Below are 26337 nucleotides of genomic sequence, written 5' to 3'. Positions count from 1 at the left end.
TGGAGTGAGAGCATGTGATGAGAACTCCCCGAAAGAAGGTGAGAGAGAGGTTGGGGGAAGAAAAGCAGAGCAGCTACTGCCTGTACTCACCTTGATGGCCTGCCCGAAGAAGCCCTTCCCCAGGACCTCCCCGTGGATCAGGTCACATGGCCGGAAGATCTGCTGTGAGTTACTGCTGGAACAGCGGAGGGATTCTGAGCGGCTGATGTCACGGCTAAAGAGCAGGGGCTCCTTTGGGGAGCTGGGGCCAGGGGACTTGGAGATGCTGTTACTGCGCCTAAAGATGAAGAAAGATGAGGATAGGGCTAGGATAGTCCTCAGAGACCCGCCAGTAAAACCTTGGAAGTAGAAACCTTAAGGCCACCCTACTACCCTTCCAATCCCAATGTCTGTAGTTCTGGTGCTATGATGAGGGGAAGGAACTCTTACATCAGAGAGATGTACCATTTTGGGGCTGCAAACATCAGCAGTTTATTTAAGTATCAAAGCAGGAACCCTCGGGGTGCCTGGGTGGCTCAGTGGGTTAAAGTTCTGCCTTCAGCTCGGGTTATGATCTCAGGGTCCTGGGATCGAGCCCCGCATCGGGCTCTCTGCTCAGTGGGAAGCCTGCTTACCCTCTCTCTGCCTGCTCACCTACTTGTGATTTCTCTGTCAAATAAATAAATAAATAAATAAATAAATAATTTTTTTAAAAAAAAAAGGCAGGAACCCTGAGTACTCACCTGGAATGACTGTTACTAGCTTACAGCACTCAATACGTGACAGCGCTGTAAGGTGGCAGTCCACCACTTCCCACGTCTGCTTGAGTCAAAGTGCTAAAATGGGTTAGAGAGCCTACCACCATCCAAAAAAATGACATGGGATTCTGGCTATTTTGCTCATCTTTCTACCTGTCTACATTTCCCAAATTCTAAAATAATGAGCATGTATGATTCTTACAGCAACAGAGCCAGCGTATTTACATTTTTAAGAGCAGTCCGTAACAGTAATGGTCGGTAGCTGTTACTGCTTCTTGAAGAAGGGACAAGAAGGCTGAAGTCACTGCAGGTGAACTGCAACCCTGAAAACTTCTCTCCCGTACATCCTGTCTCACTTGGGCTCTGAGAAAGGACCGTCCACAGGCTTCGTAGCCCTTGCTCTACTCTCTTTGCCGCCCACCAACCACGCCCACAGACGCACATAAGGTGAGCTGCCCTCTCTCCCACAATGATGGCCCTCCAGATATCTAAGCAGCTCTCTGGCTACCCCCACGTGCTCAAGGCTTCTCTGCCCTCGGGCGCACTACTCTACCAGCTCACTTGCGCCGAGGCCAAGAGGGCAGCCAGAAGTTCATGCCAGCAACCTGTGGGGAGGGCCATGTTTCCACCAGATGCCAGGCAAGTGACCTGAGTGATTCAGTCTGTATGATCAGGAGGGCGGACAGAGAGCTTGACTCCTAATGATACTAACACCACCTCACTTAGTGCTGACCCTTTGCTGGCACTGTGCTACTTTGCATCCCTTTCCACACTGAATCTTTATGTAATTGGTGAGACAGCCATCTCTGTCTTACAACCCCACTTCATAGATGCAGAAACAGAAGCTCAAGAGATGAAGTGATTTGTGAAGGGAGGGAGCTCAGCTCAAAGGCATGGTATGGGTGTGTCTATCTAGACAGCTGCTGCGTCTAACTCCTGTTCTTTCAGTCTCCCTACTTGGCACCTACATCCAGGGTGAGTGCTCCCTCCTGTTGCACCTGGACAACTCTGGGGTTTTAAATGTTGGTCCCTCAAATCTAAAACAGCTTGCATTCATCTCTTGCTTTATACTTTCCAGTGTTCTTATTTATACTTATTAATCCTCCCTGTACCCCTACTCCAACCTCTGAGCCCCATGCCTCCCTTTGCTGGTCCTTTAGGAGCCAGCACTGGTGCTTCCTGTTCAGCTCAGGAGAGTTCAGTGGACAGGGCCTGATTATCCGGTTTCTAAAGAAACCTGGTAGACAGTGGGTCAGATCACACACAGGCCCTAGCTATAAACTGTGACTCCCATGGGGGGAGCTGGGTCAGCACAATCCTCATGGCCCGTCCCTGGCCAGCGGTTTCCCTTCCTAACCCTGCCAGCCTCCCAAAGCCAGCTCAACCTCATCTGAGGGATAAGCATGGGTCAGCACGGATCAGGATAGGAGGTAGCACCTCAGGGAGCGTCTCCTGAGTGTCCCTTCCAGATTCTCCTTGGTGTCCAGGGTGCTGAGGGTATGGGAGTGTGCAGCATTCTGCATGTGGGGAGAGAGTCGTGCATCCAGCCGCAGCTGGTCCAGGCGCTGGGAGACAGGATCATGTTCAATCAAGAGCTGAAGCGTCTGGCTTGTCTGGTTAATCGCATCCTCTACCTGTAGCCAAGAGCAGTGTAAGGCTGGATCCCACAGGCTGTCCCAACCCAGGCCACCCACCGTCAGCCCAGATGATCCAAGCACACTATGGCCAATGTTCAACTTGCTAATGGTGGCCTCCAGCTGCCAGGAGCCCCCCAGTGCCCTGTCCCTGGCATACTGTCAGATATCTCATCTGTCAGGCCATCCCTGCTGTCCTTGGAATGTGCCAGCCTGACAGAAGAGGTCACCAGTGGTTACAAGCTCTGTGGCAAGACAATAGATAGACTGGGGGTGGAGAAAGGCAAAGGCCATAGCATGATGTCCCAGAGGGTCTGTTCCACGTCCCATCCTCACGTGACAGACAGGACACACATTGTACCTCTTCCACTCGGAGTGTGCGGACAGGGGTCCCATTGATCTCCAGGATGCGATCCCCAGGGTGGATGGCATTGCGGTTGTTGGGACTGATATGCATCCGGTTGACCCTGGGCCAGACAAGAGTTGAGGCAGGACGAAGACATCCTAAAAATGTATCTGACCAATTTCACTTGTGCAGGAAGGCTCACCACGCCCCAGGCTCCTACCAGCCCTCAAGACTCAAACCACTCACAGGAGAAATGCAATGTCCTTTACAGGGTGCCCTCTGTGAAGGGCACCCCCACTCAACCGGTGGCCTAAGCCAGAGACCTGGATGGCATCTTCTCTACCTGGAGTCCCCCAACCCCCTCTGTCTTCAAAAACCCTGTCTTCACTTCATCACCATAGTTACCAACACCTCTCACCTGATCTTTCAATAGCCTCCTAAATGGTCTCTACAATACCAGGCTTGCGCCTCTCCCATCCAGCACCCATCCCAGCAATCCTTCTAGAACACTAATTGGGTTGCATAACCTTGTTGCTTATCCCTCAAAAGACCTCCTGAGTTTTCATAATCCTTATATGTCTTAATAGCCCCCTTTCTGGCTATTCCCAACCACCCAATCTACACTAGACACAATCACGGACTCCCACCTCTGCACTGAACACAATGGCTTCCCCTCTTCATCTAATGAGGTCTGAGTGCAGATCTCACTTCCTGATGACTCCCCCAACCCTCGTACCTCTCACCTATACTGCAAGCACCTGGTGCTCAGCACACAGTAAACACACAATCACTATTTACAGCGTTGGCAGCCACAGGTGCCTCACTAATGGTATTAGACAAACACAGACTCTTTTCCTATCTGGTCTCTGGCCTGGACCTAGGATGAAATCTTAACTTTTTTCTCTTCCTTCCTCCATTTACTCAACCAACAAAACAATAATCAATGAACATGTACTACATGCCAGGCACCATTCTAGGCCCTGGGCATGCAATACCGAACAAGACTAAGTTCCACAAGGAACTCATCAGGAGAACAGATGATAAACTAATACACATACTCAAGCCAGATAATTTCAAAGAATAAACATGATCTGAAACTTGACATGTGAAAGGTGAGCCGTTCCGGCATTGGTATCTGGTGGGAAGCAACCGAGTCAGAGGGAAGAGTATGTGCCAAGATCCAGGTGGGGTTACAGCATAGCGAGCTCCAGGAGAAAGATAGGAGATGGGGGTGAAGGGAACTCCGCACCCCTGGAGCTCCATCTAAGGGCTCTGTGTAACAAGTCCGGCTCTAGGGGTCCTCAGAGTACTCACTCTTTGACTTGCACAGTGGTGGCGTAGTTGGAGCAGGCCCTTTCCACAGACACGGAGAAGCCCCGTCTGCCCTCGGTGGTGGCTGGCATGGAGATATGTGTGACGGAGTAGGGCAGCTGGTCCTGAACAGACTCCGTGGAGAGCCTCTCAAACATGGGTGCCAGCACCACCTCATTATGGCACTTCCCACTGGGAAGAGGAACATAAAGGGGGCTAAGATCCTGGAGCCCCACCTGGAAGCCCCCAGCAACTACTGCACCATGTGGCTTCAAGCAATAGTACCCACATTCACGCTATTACCATCCTTGTCTGCTCAGAATGAGGAGCCCAGGGTCTTTAGGGTAGCCTGGGAATGTAAGCGCAATGACCTGGGTTCTCTTTGCTCTGCTTTTGACTCAGTGAGAACCAAGCCCCCTTCCCCTCTTAGGGCCTCAGCCTGACTTCTTTGTCAATTGAGGTAATTGGACCGAGTGAATTTTAAGGGGCTTTTGCCTTTAACTTTCTGGGATCCTTCTCTGAGAGCATTTTCCCAGCCACTCTCCCTTCGGAAGAACTCCAGGGCCAAGTGTCATTATTCTCACAGCAGGTGAGGACAGAGGGCAGAGAGATGTTAACTGTCTTGCTTACGGATTACAGAGGTGGTTACAGGCCTTGGAATGATAGGAATCCAGTGCTGTGATATGCTCGCTGTTTCTGTCCAACTCACACTGCCACCTCTTTCTCTCTCTTGGCCACTCTTACAGGGGAAGGATGGACACCACCTTACCAGTAGAGGGTGGCGTGCTGCACCAGGGCGTATGCATCCCCATCCTCAATGATCACCTTGCAGCTCATACAGGCAAAGCACTCTGGGTGGTACTTGAATTCCCCAGCCACCTGTTAGCAGATAGGGAGAAGGGTCGACAAGATGACAGACATCACCGCTGGAGGGTAGGGGTAGGTGAGGTGACCTTCAATCAAGGATGTACAGGTCCCAGTCACAATCTACCTTTGCATTCCTTGCCCTAGGAGCTTCCAGAGGACGAGTTAGATTGGTGCCTCCCTGTCATTTCTGAGATTACAAAATGTTTTGGTCTAATCCATGAAAGCAAGTCGCCAGAAGTCATCATCCCCACTAGAAAGGGACCGTTCCTCCAACACAGGGTTGGCAAATCTGTGATTAGGCTTAAAGCCCTTTTCTGGAGCAGGTAGGGAAGGTAGAACTTCTCTCTTGCGCCCCACTCCAGGGTCTCCTTTTCTGATTCTCTGCACACAACGTGAGTGTATCCTCCTCAACCTGTAATGCTCTTTGAGGTCTTCACTGCACTGTATTGTGTTTCCTCCCTGCCCACCCACCCACACCCAAAATCAGACTGTTAAGTTTTTAAGGGAAAGATCTTACCTGGCACTTAACTGGTATTCAACAAACATTTGTTAAATGGCTAAAGAAATAAAAGGGGAGGGTTTGGCTGATGGAAGACTAGAAGATGAAAGGCCATGGGGAACCAGATGTGCCATCAATGGACTCTAATGACCAAGAGGGACTCACTCACCATGACAGGTCCTGTCATCAGCAGAGAGCATCCATGGCAGAACTCCCCAAACTTCCCCCAGTAGTCCTTGTGGCAGTAAAGCTTCCCATCCTTCTCATAGTACCAGTTGGTGAGGGAATCCTGGCATTCTGAACACCTGAAAGGCAGGAGGCAAGATATTCTTCTGGATCCTTGGAACCAGGCTATACAGGCTGTCTCTAGCTCCCATGTTTAACAACAAAACGGACAGACCTCTCTTTGATCCAAAGCCAGGATGGGGGAAAGTTACAGTTTACTGCTAGCCCTTCAAAGGAAGTTGATTCAGAGTGAAGATGATCCCAGTTCTGTATTGCCTGCCTCACCTAGCAGACATTAACCTTTTTGGGTCTTCAAGCCCTTAGAGAATCTAACAAAGGTCAAGAAGCCTCTCTCAGAAAAAGGCACACACAAGGAAAATGTGCATTTTTAAAAAAAGATTTTATCCATTTATTTGACAGAGAGAGATCACAAGTAGACAGAGAGGCAGGCAGAGAGGGAGGGAGAAGCAGGCTCCCCACTGAGCAGAGAGCCTGATGTGGGGCTCGATCCCAGGACCCTGAGATCATGACCTGAGCCAAAGGCAGAGGCTTAACCCACTGAGCCACACAGGTGCCCTGAAAATGTGCATATTATTTATGTATGGGGTGTGTGTGTGGTGTGTGTGTATATGTGTATGTGTGTCAAGGACTAAACCAATTCATGGCCCCAGTTAAAAACCTCTGGTCTCCACAGGTATCTTGATGAACCAAAAAAGCTCAAATCACCTCTGTTTAAAAAACCTACCCACCACCACCACCATTACTGATGTAACACTCTTGTGAAAAAATTATGTTAAGCATTAAGAAACAATCAGGCAAATCCAGAATGTGGGTCATTTTGTAAGACTACTGGTCTTGACTCTTCCAAAAAGTTAATGTCGTGAAGGAATAAAGGTACAGGGATTAAAAAAGCCTAGAGACACGGCAACCAAGTGCAACACTTAAACCTAGGATTCAATTCTGGACTGAAAAACAAAACAGCCATGAATGACATTTTGGAACAACTGAGGAAATTTGAATTTGGGCTGTACATTAGATTATATTGTGAAATTACTATTACTTCCTCAGGTGCCATAACGATACTTTGGTTATATAGAAGAATTTTTAGAAGAAACATTGTTAGAGTAAGGGTGAAAGTTATCTACAACCTAGTTTCTCATAGTTCAGCAAAAATAAAATACACTGTGTGTGTGTGTGTGTGCACGTCTGTGTGTACATACTTAAAGAAAAAAGGGCTTGAGGTTAACAAATCATGGGTATTCTTTGAACTATTCTTTCAACTCTTCTATATAATTGAAAATTTTCAAAATAAAATAACCGTGGGGGGCAAAATTCCATTAGCACTGTGTGAGACACAGGTTAGACCCACAGCTCCTTTCTCCTCCAAGTTACCTGGTTGTAAAGCTCCACCCCTCAGCCAGGTTGGGTGTGTTCTCAGGCCAAGTCTACATAAGCTAAGCTCCTCATTTCTGAGCCTCCCAGGACCCAGAGCTATGTGCTTCCTGGCCTGCTGAGCCCATGTTATCTTTCCAGTTAAGAATCTACTCTTGTTGTCAAGACTTTGTACCACCCACCCCGGCCACATCCTTGTTTCTAAGAGGCAGGATGGAGCGACCTCTTAGTGTGAATCCTGACCCCGCCAACTCATGTCATCTTGGGGAAGTTACCTTATTTCTTTGACCCAGTTTCCTCATCTGTGAAATGGACTACTGTGAAAATGAAATAACACGTATTGAACTATACAGATGTTTGTATAAAAGGCTAAGTCCAGGAGGAACTCAGTAAGTGTTAACTGCTAAGAGCAGATGATAATTATGCTAGCCACTAACATTATTTGCCACTTCCTCCACTAGCTGGGTAGCTCTGGACAACTTCTCTCATTTGCTTTTCCTCCTTGACAAAATGTGACCAACAGCATCTTAGTACAAAGAGCACTGTGAAGATCAAGTGAGCTAATATATGAGGAAAGCCTTTTGCAAACTGTGAAGAGCAAAGCAAGTATACTATTACAGTAACTTGGCAGGCACTGTAGATATAAAAGATAGAGGTACAAATTTCCCTACTCCACTTTCCAAGAGCTTATAATGAGTTAGGGAAGAGAAAGTCTAAACAAAACTTTACAATGAAAGGTTAAGAGGTCACAATGGATGCTACTACTTCCGGGCACTGCAGGAGGTAGAGGAGGGAGACAGGAAGGCACTGAAGCAGCTGTGGAAAGCAACCAAGCGAGGGAGGTCTAGAGAAGCATGACCCTGAGAATTTCTCTTTAAGGAGTGTCCAGTTCCCTCTTGGTGCTCAACTCGGATGGCTTCTGCCATCAATCATTCCCATCCTATAGCATTTCCTCTTGTTCGTTGGATACTGAACTTCAAGGACTTGAGAGCTGGGTACAGCATGAAGAGTATGGGTATGCAGTACCTAGAATGGTGTATAATCAGAACCATGAATTATAGGAGGTGGTGGAGGAAGACCCTGTTCTGGGCAAGCAGTTCAAACTCCTTTCAGTGTAAAAGGCATGCAAGATGAGCTCTGAATTGGGAAGAATGAGGTCTGGTTCAAGTTCTTGGGAGCTACCTGCCCTTGGACAAGGCCCTTTCTCTCTCTGCATAGTTTCCCCACCTGTAAAATGAGGTAATTATACCCCATTTCCCTTAATCCTGTGCATATCAGGTCTTTCCCTAAATGATCCAAGGTTCAAATCTCAGAATCACCACTTACTACCCTAACTGATGTTGGGCTGGCGGCTTCACTTCTCATCTGTGAAATGACGACGACACCACCTACTTTCAGGGTAACAGTGAGGACATTAAATCCAGTTCTGAATGACTGTGAGAAGCCTAGCAAATGGCCAGCACTAGAAGCAGGGGCTTCCTTCTTGCCTCCCAGCTTCTGACTTGAAGCTCTTAGGTACCAGTCTTTCTCCTTCACTAGATTGTGAGCTCCTTGAGGACAGGAGCAGTCCCATTTACTGTTGGTAGATTCAGCACCTAACAAAGGGCCTAGCAGAGTAAGCCCTTGGCAGATGTTTCCAACTGAAAATGGTGGGAGTGGCAAGAACAGGCAGTCTAGATGGGAGCACAAGCGTTCTGTGGCTCACGGTCACCAGGTCTTGCCCTTTGCTGTCTGCAGTGGAGAAAAGCTGTATTTGCACCTAACTGCAGGCCTGGGCCCTGTTACACCCTCTCAATGGTATGTGTGCTGCAGGGCACAGGAGTACCAGAACACGTCCTCCTTTCTACTGCCAATATCCTGCTTTTGTTTGTTGCGAGTAGCCCTGGCCAGGCCCAGGAGAGTGGGGAGAGAAACGAGTGCAGACATGCCGGACAGAGCCACGCCAGGCTTCTGGGAAGAACACCTGCCTGGAGAACATTACCAATGCACACATCTGTGTCAAGAAATGCCTTTTGGAGGGTATGGCCAGCTATATAGTCAAAGTTGGCTGTCACAGGTGTCTGAAGAACAGGAAGCTGAACAGCTGATAGGAGGGCTGGCTGTGGGTCCCTAAGCTGTTTTGTCACAACTGGTTCTTAGGTCACTGGAGTGGTAGACTTAGAGTCCTAGTTTAGAAATGAAGGAGAGTTACTATTACCTGTTACTTGAATGCCAACCGTATTCTGGGCACTGTATGAGGTGCCTTACTTCCACCATCTCTAATCTTGATCACATCCTGCAAGGTGACAGGATTATCCCTATTCTAAGACCAGAGACTGAAAAGCAGAGTCAAATCACTTCTGCGAAGTCACCTAATATGTATTGATGGAGCTGGAGTTTTAACCTGTGTATACTTGGCCATGAAGCCATTTCCACTAGACTGCATCACCAGAGTAATGCAGCACATTCACTAAGCTGGGCCTCAGGATTTGCATCTGTGAAAATAAGGTAGTCTGGAGCCCTGAGAGCTCAAGTCCCTTTGGGGGTTAACACATAATGAGGTTTTTCTTTAAATCCAAGTACTGAATGTTAAATGGCACAATAATTCTCTCCTTCCTTTAGTCCACAGCTGTGTGTTCCCCAGCAGTCTCTGCCTTTTTAAGAATCTAAAATACACTCTGGAAATTTAAGGAGCTACTCCAAAAAATCCCCCCTCAGATTCTTGGAGGCCATGGTCACAATATATTTCTCCAAAGCCAAGGCTTTTTTTCCAGCTTTCAATTTTTTTTAAAGTTTCAAGTGAAAGTCAAAATCTGCCCTAGCTGTGGGCTGCCCAAGGGCATCCAGCTTAGAAGTAGTGGAGCTATAAATCAAGGTCTGAGGCATTGGTCAACAACCTCTCCCAAACAACCAGAGTGAATAGACCCGAAACCCTCCAGCCAGGAGAGATCACAGAGAGGTCCACATGCACTGAGGGCAACCTCCAAAATTCCTCTCCCAAAGCACTAAAGTGGGCCTGGGTAGCCGCCAAGTGAACGGAAACTTGGGGGTCAGTTCAGTGGGCAGTTCAGATCCAAACTAAGGACTTTTTTTTTTTTTTTAAAGATTTTTATTTTTTAAAAAATATTTTATTTACTTATTTTAGACAGAGAGCAAGTGGGTGAGTGGGTTGTAGGGTGGGGTGGGGAAACAGAGGGAGAAGGAGAGAATCTGAAGCAGATTCCTGTTGAGCATGGAGCCTGATGCAGGGCTCAATCCCAGGACCTTGAGATCATGATCTGAGCCGAAATCAAGAGTCAGATGCTTTACCCACTGAGCCACCCAGGTGCTCCTAATGATTTTATTTTTAAGTAATTGCTCTACCCAATGTGGGGCTTGAACCCACAACCTCAAGATCAAGAGTCACATATTCCACCAACCAATCCAGCCAGGGATCCCAAACTCAGGACTTTTGAGACAGCAGGGAACACACAGTTTAAAAAAAAAAAAATAATAATAATAATAATAATCAGGTTGAGATTCTCACAAATAACTCAAGACCTGGGTTTACATTCCTTCTTTGCCATTTACTATCTGTGTCACCTCAAGCCAGTTATTTCATGACTCTGGGGCCTTAGTTTCATTTGTGCACTGGTGATAAAGCCTCATGAGTTTATGAGAATTACGTACAAATGCCTAGAATGATCCCAGGCAGGTGTCCAGTAAATGTTCATTTCCCTCCCTCCCCTCTTTAATTTAAGAACAACAAGGGCAAAGGCAAGCAGACTCCTTTCCCTCTGTGCCTAAGCAGTATGGATCTGTACCTAGGCCCAGAACCAAACAGATTTCTGTGAGTAGAGAATGTCATAAAATGAATTATTTATCAAACCAGTTAGAAAGCAATTGATTATTATCAATTCCTATCAATTGGGAAATAGTTACTGTGCATCTAGGATGTGCAAGACCAAACAGGCAAGGTGCTGTGCTGGGAGAAGCCAAGTAAGACATCAGCCCAGCCCTCACTCACATGCACATTCTTCAGACCAAATGTTTACAGGTTAAATTTTCAACCTTATGTGGTTGAAGCAGCCACTATTACAGTGTATTTGCAAAGGTTAAAGAACAAGCCCTCCCACGTCCTGGTAAAGGCCTGGTTGGATGCTCATCCTTAGCCTCCTGGATGAGCAGACTGTTGGAGAGCAGCTGTTTCCAGCCCCTTGCCTCTGAGCTCTGACTGGGCTAAAAAGGGAAAATGGGCAGGTGTCTCTGCCACAGCCTGAGGGTACTGTGATCAGGGATGCCAACTCTCCCCCAGGCACCGAAGGGCAGATGTAACCGGGGCCTAGTGACACTGGACCATCAGAACTCAGTCCCCTACCACTGAAAATCCCTTTATTACTCCTCTTCCTGCAGAACCTGTAGACTGAAACAGGCTGTCAATGAAGCTGTAATTATTATGGAGTATGTTGTTATCCGGTTTTAAAAAAATTAACCAAACACATAAGCCTCTGATCAGCAAGAAATAAGCGTTACCAGAGTGTGTTGATTCAGTTCCAACCAAAAGCCAGGAAACGTGTAGACTCAAGGAATGCGTGTAGTCACACTTCAGGGTAAAGCCTTCATGATAAGGAAAAAAGCTTGTGTGTCTCTAACGAGCCCCATGAGCTGCGGACTTACAGGAATCACTCACCTGATCGGAGTCCTTCACTTTCCAGATAAAAAGAGTCCTAGAGGACCTAGGGAAGCTGCCAATGTTACTGCTAAGCTGGACAGAGTTAAGAATAATTTTTCCCTTTAAACATGGGTTGCAGGGGCACCCAGGTGGCTCAGTGGGTTAAAGCATCTGCCTTTGGCTCAGGTCATGATCCCAGGGTCCTGGGATCGAGCCCCACATCAGGCTCTCTGCTTTGCAGGGAGCCTGCCTCCCTCTCTCTCTCTGCCTGCCTCTCTGCCTACTTGTGATCTCTGTCTGTCGAATAAATAAAATCTTTAAAAACAAACAAACATGGGTTGCAAAAACAACAACAGAAAAACCAACCATGGGTTGCTTTAGAATACAAAGATGTACTTGTTTTCTTCAAGAGACAATGTGTAAATCAAATCCATTAAGTCAATGTTGGACGTTAAGTGAAATTCTCTAAGAAAAAAGTCCTTTAAACATATCAGACAAAAAGTCACTGCTTAATTTACCTCTTCTGTAAATTCCAATCTGAGTGTTTTCTTACTTGGGAGCACACCTATAATGGTATCTCCCCCCTTTCACTAGGGGCAATGGCAGAGAAGACCATGCACTCTGCTGAGTGCAGTCTGTCAGACAGGGCAGTACAGGGTACAGAAATTACATTCTCTGTTCCCTGCTCCCTCATCCCTCCCTTGTGCATTGTCACGCCTGATCATGTCCTCATGGAATTTGGTTGCGTCACTTTCCTGCAACCACAGTCCTAGAACTCCTGTGGACTTCGTACTCCCCCAGATACTTGGGGTCAAGGACTTAATTTGATACAAAATCTGTCAAGGGTTGTGTTCAGGAGCCCAGGAAGTCCAACCCCCATGCCCTGCAGTGGAGGAAACTGAGGCCCAGGGAGGGGACTGGCCCCTGGCCAGTGAGGAGCCCTTGAGGATGCCCTGTAATAATGGAGGAGGCAGATAGTGGGAGCAGTTTTCTGATCAGTGACAGGTGACTGATTAGAATGATACCTGGGAGAGCAGAAAGTCTAGGTGATCCCTCCTATGGGGCACAGGGCCCTGCCTGCTGGCTATCTCTTCAGAAGTGGCTCCAGGAATGTGGCCTCTCATTTGGGGGAGATTGTGGGGGGTTAAAGTGAATCAGTACACCCCTGACTCCAGCTGGGCAAACAAGAACTGGGGCAGAGAGAAGGTAGTCAGTTCCCCAGAGGCATGGAGAGAGCAAGGCAAGGAACAGGCAGACCTGGGCAGCATTGGGGGCATGACCCTCAAAAGGTCCAGGTTGAGAGTTCATTATCTGCTCTAGCTCCTGAACTGTGTCCAGTTCCCAGAGATTAAAAGGGGCACAGCATTCCTTGCTCCTAAGGGAACAACCCCTCCCCCAAGCTGCCTTTCCAGGATTAAGAGTAAAAGGATTAATGAGGCCCTGGTCTAAACTAGTGGCTCCTTCAAACACTTGGCATCTTGATTCCACATGGTAAAACCTACTCCTAAACTCAAGATCAATTCCCATTTGCTCTTCAGAAAAGAATTTTTGCCATCCCTTCAATGCGCCAGGCAAACTATGGGGGCCCTTTTTGGACAGTCTCTGCTGGGAGAGAAAAGCAAATCTGAGACTTGCCTTTGCAGGAGGTGTGAACAGAGGATGATGCAGCCTCCTGAAGGATGAAACAAACTCAGGAAGACTGGAAAAGTTGACCAGAGATCCCCCCACATGTTAATTCTGTTGAAAGTGGTTGCCTCTTCTGTAAAATGGGGATACATAGTTCCAAAAGGCTCTGAGAGAATCAAAGGATAAAGTGTCTAGCGAGGGCGGGGGTGGTGGGGAGCGCCTGGGTGGCTTAGTCGTTAAGAGTTTGCCTTTGACTCAGGTCATGATCCCAGTGTCCTGGGATGGAGCCCTACACTGGGCTCCCTGCTCGGTGGAAAGCCTACTTCTCCCTCTCCCACTGCTCCTGCTTGTGTTCCCTCTCTCACTGTGTCTCCATCAAAAAAAATAAAATAAAATCTTTAAAAAAAAAAAAAAAGTGCCTAGCAGAATGCCTGGAAGAGTCAGCACTGAGGACCGGTTCCCTTTCCCTTCCCCCAAAATCCAAAGGCTTCCCACCACTCTACCAGGGTCCAGTAATTCCGGAAAACCACATGGTGTTCTGCTTTTTTGCTCAGGGCATGGCCACCTGACTAGTATCCTGGCAGCGAGGTTTGGGCATGGAGCTGAGCTGGGGAAGCCAAAAGGGAGAGGTCGACCAGGACCACTGGTGAGGGGGAGGCAGCCCTTGGAACAACAGGCTGCTCCCAAAGAATGAAAACAAGCCCCACCCTGGCCAGGAATGGCTCCATTCAGGAGGGACCCTTAGGGCCAGAAACCCCCTGGGGAGTTTCTGTTGGAGGTAGGGTGGGGCAGAAGCAAAGAAAGGCAGGTCAGAAGTAGAAAGTTTCCACGTCTTCCTCGAGAAGCCCTACTAAAAAAGGCCCACAGAGGTCTCAGGCTTGGGGACCTGGCCTGCATGGGGCGGGTGTTCGGAGGGTAGGCAGAAGCTCAGAACACTCCAAAACCAATTGCCCCAGTCTTGGAAACACCTGCCCAGGTCTTTCCCTAGCAACTGTACTCACCTGGGAGCTTAGAAGCCCTCAGAGCCAGAGGCAAAGGTGCCTGCCATTAACAGAAAAAACGTTTATAGAGTACCTACTGTGTACCAGGCTGCCCACACCCAGGCCTTGCCAGCTTCTTCCACGCTGTTTGACAAAACCTGCCTATCCTGTTTGTTGGGACAAATTCCTGGCAGACAGTACGGCCTGCAGGTAAGACATGTGAAAGCTGGAGGAAAGCACCCTATTTGTGCTCTTCCCCCGGAAGCAGTAAGAACAGGCAGGGTCACCGGCATCTTCTGGAGGCTCTTCCAGGTGTGCCTGGGAAGGAAGGAGAGCTGGAGTTCCCCAGGAGCTTCCGTCTGGACATATCCCCCACCTCACCATTCCTAGAACATGGTGGAAGCCTTCACCAGGCCTATTCTGCTTGGGAAGAGCTTCTGCTAGCTTCTGCCTGACAGTATCGATGGTGAAGGGACAAGTGAAATCTGAGAAGCAGGTTCAGGGAGACCTCGGCCCTCCCCTCAGGACCAGGGACCAGAAGAGGAGATGGAGAGGGGGACTCAGAGCCCAACTCACCGAAAGGGGTCTCTGGAGGTGAAGTAAGCCGGGACGGACAAGTAACTCCCCATCTTCTTCCCACACCAGATAAACAAGCTCAGCTGCAAACCCGTCTGGGAGTGCCTCAGGCTGGCTGCGGACGGCCACCATGACAGGCCCAGGGCTCCCGGCACCTCTGGCTGTGGGCGGGCTGCCCAGGGCTCACCTCTCCCTCCGGAGAAGCCGGAGGGGCGTGAGGACTCCAGGCCACTTGCCCCCCAGCAGATTCCCGCAGGGGGTCATGACTGGGACGGCTCCTCCCCAGTTCTCAGAAGCTCCAGCGGACCCTTGGGACTCCGGGAGAAAAGACCTCTCTGCAGAGGCTACATACACACAGGGATTCTCGGGCCGGGCCGGTGACTAGCTAAGAAAGAAGCACGGCTGTCAAGTTAGCCTTCTTCTTCAGTCCCTCCCCTGATGAGGGAGGGAGGGAGGGAGGAAGAGGAGGGGCTCCTCGCGGAACCGAGGTGTGTGGTTGGAGCAGCTATTAGGAAATAGACCTTGCAGGCAAGGGGTGGAGCTGGGCTGGAGGGAGGCTGCAGGCTAGCGCCGCAGACAATAACCAGGACTGGCTGAGCGTCCATCCCTGAGCTGGGGAAGGGCACGGCAGGGAGAGAAAAAGAGCCCATCCGCCTCCGAGCGTCCCCAGCTTGAGGAGCCACCCAAAGGATAGTCAGTTCTGCTAGGAGATGAAGGAAAGCACAGGATACCAATTCCAGGCCAAGCCACGCCCCCCCCAAAAGCCGGGGAGGGGGCTATCTTGGGCAGGGGAGGCAGGTCTAGAGAATAGAGAGCCAGGTCTAGAGAGCTGCCCTCCAGGTTCTGTGCTCCGGGCCGGTATCTACTGGCTCCTGGCGCTAGGTCCCCATTCATCCCTTTCCTCTGCCTGGCCTGGGGACAGCCCCCAGAGCTAGCCAACGCGGGTTGCCACTCCACTTCTGGGCAGAGCTGTGCTAAGCAGGAGGAAAGCAGACCTAGAGTGTTAACTGACACCTGATGTTTCTCCAAGTGGCAAGCCCTGTAAGGCACTCTCTTATTTCTCCAAGAGGAGAATTATCTCCATTAACAAGGAAGGCAAGGTTCAGAGAGATTAGCTAACTAACCCAAGGCCAAAATATTATTCAGTAGCAGGGTTGGGATTTAAAGATTTTTAAATTTGAGATAGAGAGTGAGTGGGGGGACAGAGGGAGATGGAGAAGCAAGCTCCCTTTGAGCAGGGAGCCCGAGGCGGGGCTTAATTCCAGGACCAGAGGATCACGACCTGAGTGGAAGGCAGATGCCCGACCGACCAAGCCACCCAGGCACCCCAGGGCTGGGATTTAAATGTAGGTCCCTATGAGCGCTCCACAGCCAGAGCTCTCAGCCCAGAGCTCATTCTGACTCTTTAAGGGGAAATAACTCCCTCAAAGCCTTTCTTCAAGTTGGAAATAGCACAGGAACTGGAGCCCAGGTCACCTGTTACCTCTCTCATTTTTTTTTTTCATTGCTAGAATGCCATCCATTGGCCCCAGGGGGCAGTGGTGCTTCTTCCGCTGTGCCATGGCAACCAGGCTTCTCAAACTGAAAAATGGGGGATGATGGAGGACAAGTGTCTGGGGGGATGATGTGCCTTGGTATCTGGAGGGTGGCCTGGCAGAAGAGTAACAGCTGAGGGGATGACCAAACTGGAGCTCACCACTGGGAAAGCCCCTTATCCCTCTGCCTGCAGGACTGTGAGGGGGAAAGCAAGGTTGCTGGAGTGGGACACGTCCAGACCTCACTGTTGGACTTGAGGGAGTAACAGCAGCTCTCTCTCACCAGGCACACATTCCTCTCTACTGAAGTCACCCTGTCACCGTGACAGGAAAATCTGTGGCAAAGGTGGTGGCTAGGTTACAAGGGAACCTTTCTCCTTTCCTCTATTGATTGGGCACACAGGTAACAATGAATGTGTAAGAGAGATTGTGTTTAAACCCTGTTATAAGATTCCATTTATTAAACACTTAGTATGTTCCAGGCTCTGTGTTAAGTGCTCTCCACTTGTTATCTATCATACTTAAACTGCTAATATACAGGGTAGATATTATCATCCCCACTTAACAGATGAGGAAACTGAGGTTTGGAAGGGTTATATCAATAACCTGAAGACAAACAGCTAGTAAGTGGTTCAGCTGTGTTTCAAACCTAGTCAGTGTGATTGTAGATCAGGGGTCAAGACACTTTTCCCCTAAAGGGCCAGAGACAAATATTTTAGGCTTTGCAGGCCTACACAAATACAGAATCTGTCAGTGCAGTGCGTAAGTGGCCATATATAAAATATAAACAAATGGACATGGCTATTTTCCAATAAGCCTTTATTTGTGGACAATGAAAATTGAATTTCATGGAATTTTCATGTGCCATGAAACATTCTTTTTCTCCCCTCCCGCCGTCATTAAAAAATGTAAAAATCACAGGCCATACAAAACCAGGCAATGGGCTATAGTTTGCCATCCTTCACTCTGTAGCCAAGGCACTCAACCACTCTGTGAACTGCCCCTAATACTGAAGACCAGCTTTTGGCATGTGTGCAGAGCTCAGCCACATCTATCTACTAGCACACACACACTACACTCCAGACTCAGAGGCAGCCAGCAGGGAGTAAGCACTGGACAGGCGCTCACTCTACACCAAGCACTGCTCACAGCACTCACACATAAAAATGAATTTTAACCCACACTAGTCAGTGCTATACTTTCTCCCTATTTTTTTTTAATTTGCTTTTTTTTTCAGTGTTCCAACATTCACTGTTTATGCACCGCACCCAGTGCTCCATGCAATACAAGCCCTCCTTAATACCCACCACCATGCTCACCCAACCCCGCACCCCCCTCCCCTCCTCCAAAACCCTCAGCTTGTTTCTCAGAGTCCAGAGTCTCATGGTTCGTCTCCCCCTCCGATTTCCCCCAACTCCCTTCTCCTCTCCAACTCTTTCTCCCTTTTTACAGAGGGAGGAACTGAAGTACAGAGTCTAAATTGCTTGTATGAGGCTACCCAGTTGTATAAGTGAAAGGACAAGCCAGGATTCGAACCACAGTTTCTATACTGAGCTCTACCATCGCTATGCTGGAGCCCAGTCTGGGCCGGGAGCCAGACTGTCTGGGTTTGAATGCGACAATGCAGTGTGTGTAAGCCCTTGGCACAGAGTCTGGAACACGTTAACGGTTGATAAATGTTAGCTGCTAATATCATTAAGACTATTGTTACTACCACTATGGGCTAGCTATGTGGCCCTCAGCAAGTCGCAGCCTCCGTCTGGGCCTTGGTTATATGTCTCTAAATAGCTTCCGGCTTCAACATTTGTCAACCCTAAGAGTTTGCAGAGGGCTCCCTGTTTTCCTTGGGTCTCAAATTGAGTTTAAACCTCTTGAGCCAGCTCTGAGGTGACTGGGATCCCAACCTGGGAGCCACACAGGAGCAGCAGAGGAGGTAAGGCAGGGTGGAAAGGGTAAACAACACAAAGGATACCAAAAGGCCTGTCCAGCTGGAAAGCTGGGAGCTCTCTTTCTCCCAGTGATAGAGCCAACTATTTCTCACCAAAAATCTATTATGTTCCCTTGTAATTTGATCAGGCCAGAAGGGGGCCCCAAATTAAGTCTGGAACTAGCAAATTATCTTCTAATTGCACCCTCTGATTTCCATCTGATGAACAGAGTGCAGATGGAAGAAAATGCAAGCCACAAAGAGACTGGGGCCAGGGAGCCCATGAGCATAACTCCTCTTGACATTTCACACAGCTCTGCTGTTCCAGCGGCGGCGGGCACAGTGAGTCGGTGTCTAGGAATGCGAGCAGGAGGCTGCAGGCGTTCTCTATTCCCCCCACTCTGCTTACAAAGGACTCGGTGGGTGGGTGGGCGGGTGTGTGGGGAACTAATGTGAGGGCTTCTCAATGCTATGAAAACTGCCTCCCCCTCAAAGAGGGGCAGCTGTCTCCCCATATCATGAGCGGAAGCCCCTCCTAGGTGGAATCCATCTGACCTCCATAAATCCAGACTTCAGGAGGAACCACTGAAGGACTGATCACCAGATGTGATAAGCTGTTGGCTGCTCAGACCCAAGTGCGTGGTTCCTCAAGGCGAACTTCAAAGGCCTAAACCACCAGAACTGGGAGGTGAAAGGTCACAATGGAGACTATACTTCCCCTTCCTGCCTTTGGATACTGGCCCTGGGTGGAGAGCTGCTCTTCTAGGTCCCTACAGCATCTGGCAGAGGATTCAGCAGTTACAAATGACAGAGGCAACTGCAAGGATCCTTGGACTGGCAGTTACGGACAGGACAAGATGACAGAAGAGGTACTAATCTCCAGCACATTTCATAAATTGGAAACCTGATGAGGAGCCCAGCAAACTGATTCTTCAGAGCCAAATGGGATGCGAGAGGCTGAAGGCAATAGCCTTCAAGCCTGGCAGACCCAAGTGAGCACTCTGCTGAGGAGTGGTGAATGAATGAATCACGGGGACCTCCCCTCAGAAGGCAGCTCTGGTTAGATCATCTGAAGCCCAAGAAACTGTGTTTGTGTGGGCCCTCTATTGGTCGGGAGGACTCCATCCAAGGAAGGGAGCTTCTGGGGACTCTATAGCTTCTGAACCTTGAAAGGTGAGCACTGCCACCCCTATTTTCTGACCATCTGCCTCTGCTCCTCTCCTCTCTCTCTCTCTTTTTTAAAAAGATTTTATTAATTTATTTGACAGAGATCGCAAGTAGGCAGAGAAGCAGGCAGAGAGAGAGAGGAAGGGAAACAGGCTCCCTGCTGAGCAGAGAGCCCAACTTGGGGCTTGATCCCAGGACCCTGGGATCATGACCTGAGCCGAAGGCAGAGGCTTTAGCCCACGGAGCCACCCAGGTGCCTCTCCTCCTCTCTTTCAATATGACTATAGCAGTCATCTTTCTAAAACAGGAGTCCTGGAAATTCCACTGATAGAAATTTTGCCCAGAAGGGGTGCCTGGGTCAGTTAAGCATCTGCCTTCTGCTCAGGTCATTGATCCCAGGGTCCTGGGACTGAGGACCCCTCTCTACACCCACCCCTTGTGTCATCAGGGTCCCTGCTAAGCCGGAAGCCTACTTCTCCCTCTGCCTGCCCCTGCCTCTACTTGTGTGCACTCACTCTCTCTCTCTCTCAAATAAATAAAATCTTAACAAAGAAAGAAATTTTGCTCAGAGAAATATTCCTACAAATGAGCTAGAACATATCCAGCACTGTTTAATACTAAAAGACTAGGAACAGTCGTGTGTCTATTAATAGGAGTGAGCTCGGGACACCTGGGTGGTTCAGTCAGTTAAGCATCTACCTTTATCTCAGACCATGATCTCAGGGTCCTGGGATTGAGCCCCTCATTCTTCTTCCTCTCCCGCTCACCCTGCTTGTTCTCTCTCTCTCTCTGTCAAATAAAGAAAATCTTAAAAAAAAAAAAAAAATAGGAGTGGGCTAAATACAATTACATAAGCACACTATAGAATATTATGCAGCTGTTAAAAATAATGAAGGTGTTACATAAAAAATCCAAGTGTCAGAGAGAGTGTACACTATAATTCCATTATTTAAAAACTATGTGCACAATCCTTAAAGAACATCTGGAAGACCCCACTACTTGGTTATCAGTTTCTCCTTTCAAGTAGTGAGACATCTATAAGCAGGGATAAAAACAGCATTGATTTTCTACCATTTTGATACTGTTTGCATTATTTTCTTACACTTAAGTGCTGCTTTTTATTTTTTTATTTTTTATTTTTTTTTTAAAGATTTTATTTATTTATTTGACAGACAGAGATCACAAGCAGGCAGAGAGGCAGGCAGAGAGAGAGGAGGAAGCAGGCTCCCTGCGGAGCAGAGAGCCCGATGCGGGGCTCGATCCCAGGACCCTGGGATCATGACCTGAGCTGAAGGCAGAGGCTTTAATCCACTGAGCCACCCAGGTGCCCCAAGTGCTGCTTTTTAAAATGATAAGTGGGGGGTGCCTGGGTGGCTCAGTGGGTTAAAGTCTTTGCTTTCGGCTCAGGTCATGATCTCAGGTCCTGGGATCGAGCCCCGCGTCGGGCTCTCTGCTCGGCGGGGAGCCTGCTTCCTTCTCTCTGCCTGCCTCTCTGCCTGTTTGTGATCTCTCTCTGTCAAATAAATAAATAGAATCTCCCCCCCCCAAAAAAAATAAATAAATGAAATGATAAGTGGAGGGGCGCCTGGCTCAGTCGTTGAGTGTCTGCCTTTGGCTTGGATCATGGTCCAGGGGTCATGGGGTCCAGTCCCGCATTAGGCTCCCTGTTCAGTGGGAAGCCTGCTTCTCTCTCCCCCACTCCCACTGCTTGTGCCCCCTCTCTCACTGTCTCTCTCTCCCTGTCAAATTAAATAAATAAATAAAATCTTAAAAAAAAAAAGATAAATGGATAATAACCAAAAGAAGTCCCAAGATTTAGAACAAACACCTCCTTACACTTTTTTCCTAGTGCTCTTGTCCAAAGACAAAGCCTGCCTGGGTGCACTGCACTGAAGACTCCTGGGGCTCTTTCTTCCTTTTTTCTTTCTTTTTTTTTTTTTTTAAAGATTTATTTATTTATTTGAGAGAGAGAAGGAGTACATGCACAAGAGTGGGGGGAGGGGGAGAGGGGAGAAGAAGAGGGAGAGAACCAGACTCCCCACTGATAAGAAGCCTGATCCCACAACCCTGAGATCATGCCCTGAGCTGAAATCAAGAGTCAGATGCTTTACTGACTGAGCCACCCAGGAGCCCCTCCTGGGGTTCTTTCTTCAGCTTCCCCAGCAGGGTCATGGCTCTGGCCACCTCCTGCCCCATTCCACTTCCTCACCCAGTGACATAGGCTTGCCCAAGCCTTTGCTGTCTTAGCTCCTCCCAAAGTCTCCTCCATCTTCAGGCTGGTGGCTGTCTCCTCCTTTTTCCATGTCTAACTTCACCAGAGCACTCAATCTCCTCTGGGAAGAGTTCCCATGATGTGTCCCTAAGCACCACACGCAGGAAGGGCTCTGAGCCTGTATCTGTCTAGTATCATATCAAACTACGCGAGGCCCATACCAGGCTCACCCTGCATCCAGAGATGGCCACTACGAAACATAGACTCAGGAACCGCCTTATGAGCAACTACAGTAGTAGAATGACAATGTTAACTAATGTTTACAATGCTTTTTCAGTTTCCGGAGGGTTTTTATACTCACCATCTAAACAACCTCATGAGGACTACCTATAGCACAGACCGGGTAAGGGAAGCCCAGAGATGTTAGGTGATTCATCCAAGGATGCTGCTGGGAAGTGCAACACTGAGATTAAAAGCTGCCTTGCTGACCTCAAATCCCATGCCTTTTCCTCAACGTGAGCCCTACCTAGCAAGGTGTTTAGGAATCCCACCTCTCCAGTATAGAGACCCAAACTGCTGGGTGTGTTGAATTCCTGCATCTGATTTTTCTAGGTCTCCTGCCCATATTCTTACTGTCGGGATCATGAAAGAGTTTAACAAAAGCCCTGTGGCAATCAAGAGAGGGTCTCATGACTTTCAACCCAGTGAAAACATGAAGTCATGACTTATTCACTACTGCTGAATCCTAGTGATCGGCTCTTTTCTAAGTGCTCCCTGTCCACCTAGTCTATCATCTGCAAAATTCCACAGAATTCCATTAGGATTTGATGAGGGAGTCAAGTCAAAAGGATTATGAGTTTGCTTTTTTCAGGACCTCTTTTTCCTCCTTCTTGAAGACTGAGCCAGTTAGCCATTTCCACCTTATTTTAATAGATCCCTGGTACATGGCAGGTGTGGATCAAATAATCATTATACTTGGGTACTGCCCCCATTCTACCAGGTTTCTCCAAAAAGTTACCAATAGTGGTTCTGCTACTATGTCACAAAGATTTTCCATTTTTTTTTCCAGTATACTGGGAAATAATTTTCTGTCTAAAAACTAAACACATTTCATGTGATTGGGTACCCTCATGCATCTTGGGCTTCCCATCCTCCCTTCCTAGTTTCAAGTTGATGAGCTGTAAATCAAAGGATTGGACTAAATCTCTAAGGTTCTATCCAGATTTCCATGACACTTAAGACGGATGCCAAGGATTATCTTTTGCTGGGTGTTTGTTAACATGACACCACATTCCAGAAGTTGTGGATACTCTGCAAAACACTGACTAAGTTCCATGAGTTAGGCACTGAGATAGGCTTGCTCATATATGCTTTCACTTAATTCTCAAAACTTTGTGAAGTTGAGGTTGCCATCTCCTTTTTACATATGAAGAAATAAGTTCACAGAGAAGGCTGTGATTTGAGGTCATCGGTCTAGGAATTGGCAGAGCTGGGATTTAACCCAAGTCCTTGGATTCCAGATCCAAGACAGTAAAGTTGCCTCAAATAACTATTTTACACTTGCTGCTTGATTTGCAGGGTATTTCTGAAATGTAGTTGAGAGAACAGCAGCATCAGACTCCTGGGGGCAACTTGTTGACAGTGAAGACTCCAGAGCCTTACCCGAAGCCTATAGTAAGAACTGCTTAGACTGAGCCCAAGAATCAGCATTTTAAACAAGCCCCAGTGTTTCTGATGCACACTGAAGACTGAATCCACTACTTTACTCTTTCCTATGGGCTCTTCCATTTGATTTCATTCTTCTCTCACATTAACCTTGAGAGGCAAGCAGGATAGGTCATTATTACCCCTGGCTACAAATGAGGAAACGATTCAGATAGGTTGTTCACCTTCTTATTGTGGACTGAGCTTAAAAAATAAATGTTTGGAGGCTGACATTTTGTAAAGCCTTGGCTCACTGTGGACTTTCACCTTCCTTGTATTGTTCTTACTCATTTGTAACCCCACAGTGGCTGCCTCTCTTTTTTCTTCAGTGACATTATAGTGGTATTCAGGGTACGGTGGGAAAAGATGGCTCCAGCATATAGGGTCATCTCATGCAAGGCCACCTCTGGAACTGAGACAAAACACAAGAGCTGACATCAGCCAATTTCAGAAACAGCTGATGCCACTGTAAGAGTCAGTACTATTGAGGGGGGCCCAGTCGAGCCCCTCCAATCTAAGCTGGATCACTACAGAGCAGTCTCAGGAAGGTATGAACAGAAGATGACTGACAGAGAGAAGAAAACTGTCCTCAAATATGGTTTGAGGTACTTGGGAAGTTTTTCCTGGTAATAGTGATGAATGTGGAGAAAGAGCATTTGTTAGCACCCCTCCAGTACTGCCCAAGGGAAAAGGGATTCTATTAGCCTTTGGGGGAAAAATACAAGGCAAATTAGCTGCCACAGTACAGAAGCCATGCCATCCCTTGAGCTTTGATGGTTTTAGGCTTTGTAATGACATTTATAGGCAGAGGTCTGCCTATGTCTCCATGCTCCCACTTCAGAAAGAAAGCTCTCGCTTAGGAGAAAACTGCAGAGCAAAGAGATGGTGATGATGCATACTGAAAGGGCTCATCCACATGTCCAAAGAGAAAGGTGGTCATTTGACAAAAACATCATTTGCCTAACAAACACTGAGTACCCACTATGCTCTGGGCCCTCTGCTAAGCTCTGGGATACAAAGACAAACTAGATATGGCTCCAGACCTGGAGTGATGTTAGATGTGTAAATAAATACCAACAGAACTATAATGGAGGTATGAGAATAACAAAGAAGAAAGGCTCCTCTGTTTGGTGGGGAAGGTTCAGGGTGGATTTGGTGAGGCTCTTCCACAGGGGACAAGATGTATCAGGTCAATCTAAAGGCTGATTACCAGGCAGACAAGAGGTATTCCAGACTGATGGAACAACATGTGCAAATGCACTGAGGCGTAACACAGTACGGTCCCTAAGCTGCAGAGCAGGGCACATGTGAAAGGTGATCAGAGGGGAGGCTGGGATGGTGGGAGAGGGCTAGGGCAGATCACTAAGAGGTAGGTCTGTCAGGTGAAAAAGTCACCCACAGGCAGTGAAGAGTTATCAGAGGTGTTGAAGCAACCAGAGGTTCACAATAAATGGAACATAAAGCCTAAAACACCAAAGACAGTGCTGGTCTTTAGTGGTCAGTTTGTCTCCTTGAATGTCTCAAGTCTACACTGGCTGCAGATATGCCCACTTGAAGTTTGCTGGCCAGTTAGTGTTCACAAACAGCAAACTATGCCTTCATCCTCAGGCAACAGTAGAGACTGAGCTGGCCATTTTATCAGCTGAAATTTGCCTGTATGGGCTACAAGCACTTAAGAATGAGGTTGTGACCCCCCTATAGATAATCATCTACTGTTGCTCTGTGATACAAATTAATGTCCAACATTCAGTGTCCAAAACTGTGTTTACATAGACATTCTTCTCTTGGCTGCACTGGAAAATAAATGCTTTGGATACCTTAATAAATCTCCAGGTGATGCCAGGAAAAGAACCCTGGCCTGAAAGAGAAGACCTGATAATTTGACCTGGCTAAAAATAGACTTGCTATGTGATCTGAGGCAAGCCATTAAACCTTTCTGGGCTTCAATTTCTTCCTCTGTAAAAGGAAGGATTTAGGTTTAAAAAAAAAAAAAAAATCCACAACAGTAGGCCAATACTGAAGACACAGGGAAGGGTTGTGGTCAGAAAAAGGTGGACTGGCTGATCACCCAGGGACCTTTCCAAGGCTAGCATTACCTTGGTGAATGACCCTAATTCAGGACTCATTTTTGGCCTCTGAGGTCCAGAAACAGGTACCCAGAGGGGTGAAGACATTCTAGGATGGCTCTAACCATTCATCAATTCCATGGTCCATTTATGAATTCACACTTGAAATTAGAACACCTATATCATCTTACAGTTACCACCTCCAGACCCTTCCAGTTATCAAGAAGTGCAAGAAGCTGAATTAGGCATCAGAAGGTTGTTCTATGAGCATGGACTTAAAGGGACATGAGCAGCCACAGAGGGAAATTTCATTCTGGCACTAGTGAGTCAGCCCAACCAACCCTGTTTACACTAAAGAACCCCCTTCTGGTGACCAAATCCAGATTCAATATTTTTATCTGGCCACTCAATACTTCACTGGATTTTAACTCATTTTTTAAAACTTTATTTATTTATTTATTTATTTATTTGAGATAGAGCGTAGGAGAGAGAGCACGAGCAGGGGGAGGGGCAGAGAGAGAGGGAGAAGCAGGCTCCCCACTGAGCTGGGATTCCAATGTGGGACTTGATCCCAGGACCCCAGGATCATGACCTGAGCCAAAGGCAGAGGCTTAACGAACTGAGCCACCCAGGCGCCTTCAACAATTTTTAATGGAAAAAATAGCATTACTTCTTCAGATACTTAACAATCACCGATTCACATATTATTCAGCTTTGAGAGACATGTGGCTCCCTAGTAGTAGTAAATGGCTAACACTCATGAGTGCTCACTCCCTGTGAGGCCCTACTCCTACCTAATACTATACAGGACTTCCTTCATTTACCCCTCCATGATAACATTAGAAACTAGGCAGAAGGTTAGTATCTCCATATTATAGATGAAGAAATTTGGGCACCTGGGTG

The 26337-nt window shown here is 47.8% G+C and overlaps 1 protein-coding gene across 4 annotated transcripts in view; it reads right to left on the bottom strand.

Annotated features, from left to right (window-relative positions):
- The window catches only part of LIMK2 (LIM domain kinase 2), a 58835-nt gene that overhangs the window by 11291 nt on the left and 21207 nt on the right, over positions 1 to 26337 (bottom strand). For 2 of the 4 annotated variants that reach the window (XM_032883448.1, XM_032883447.1), the window contains exons 3-8: positions 5564 to 5699; positions 4798 to 4907; positions 4032 to 4220; positions 2733 to 2838; positions 2175 to 2371; positions 91 to 277 (exon numbers count right to left, since the gene is read on the bottom strand). In XM_032883448.1, the coding sequence (XP_032739339.1) occupies positions 91 to 277; positions 2175 to 2371; positions 2733 to 2838; positions 4032 to 4220; positions 4798 to 4907; positions 5564 to 5699 (925 nt within the window). Of the gene's footprint in view, positions 1 to 90; positions 278 to 2174; positions 2372 to 2732; positions 2839 to 4031; positions 4221 to 4797; positions 4908 to 5563; positions 5700 to 14823; positions 15168 to 22025; positions 22086 to 26337 lie in introns of those variants that run through there. The other 2 variants (XM_032883451.1, XM_032883449.1) reach the window with 2 other exon arrangements.

This window comes from Lontra canadensis, unplaced genomic scaffold (genome assembly GCF_010015895.1).
Source record: "Lontra canadensis isolate GAN:19392208 unplaced genomic scaffold, GSC_riverotter_1.0 scaffold87, whole genome shotgun sequence".
Taxonomy (NCBI): Eukaryota; Metazoa; Chordata; class Mammalia; order Carnivora; family Mustelidae; genus Lontra; species Lontra canadensis.
Note: the sequence above shows the minus strand (reverse complement) of the source record. Positions and strands in the feature narration are given on the sequence as shown.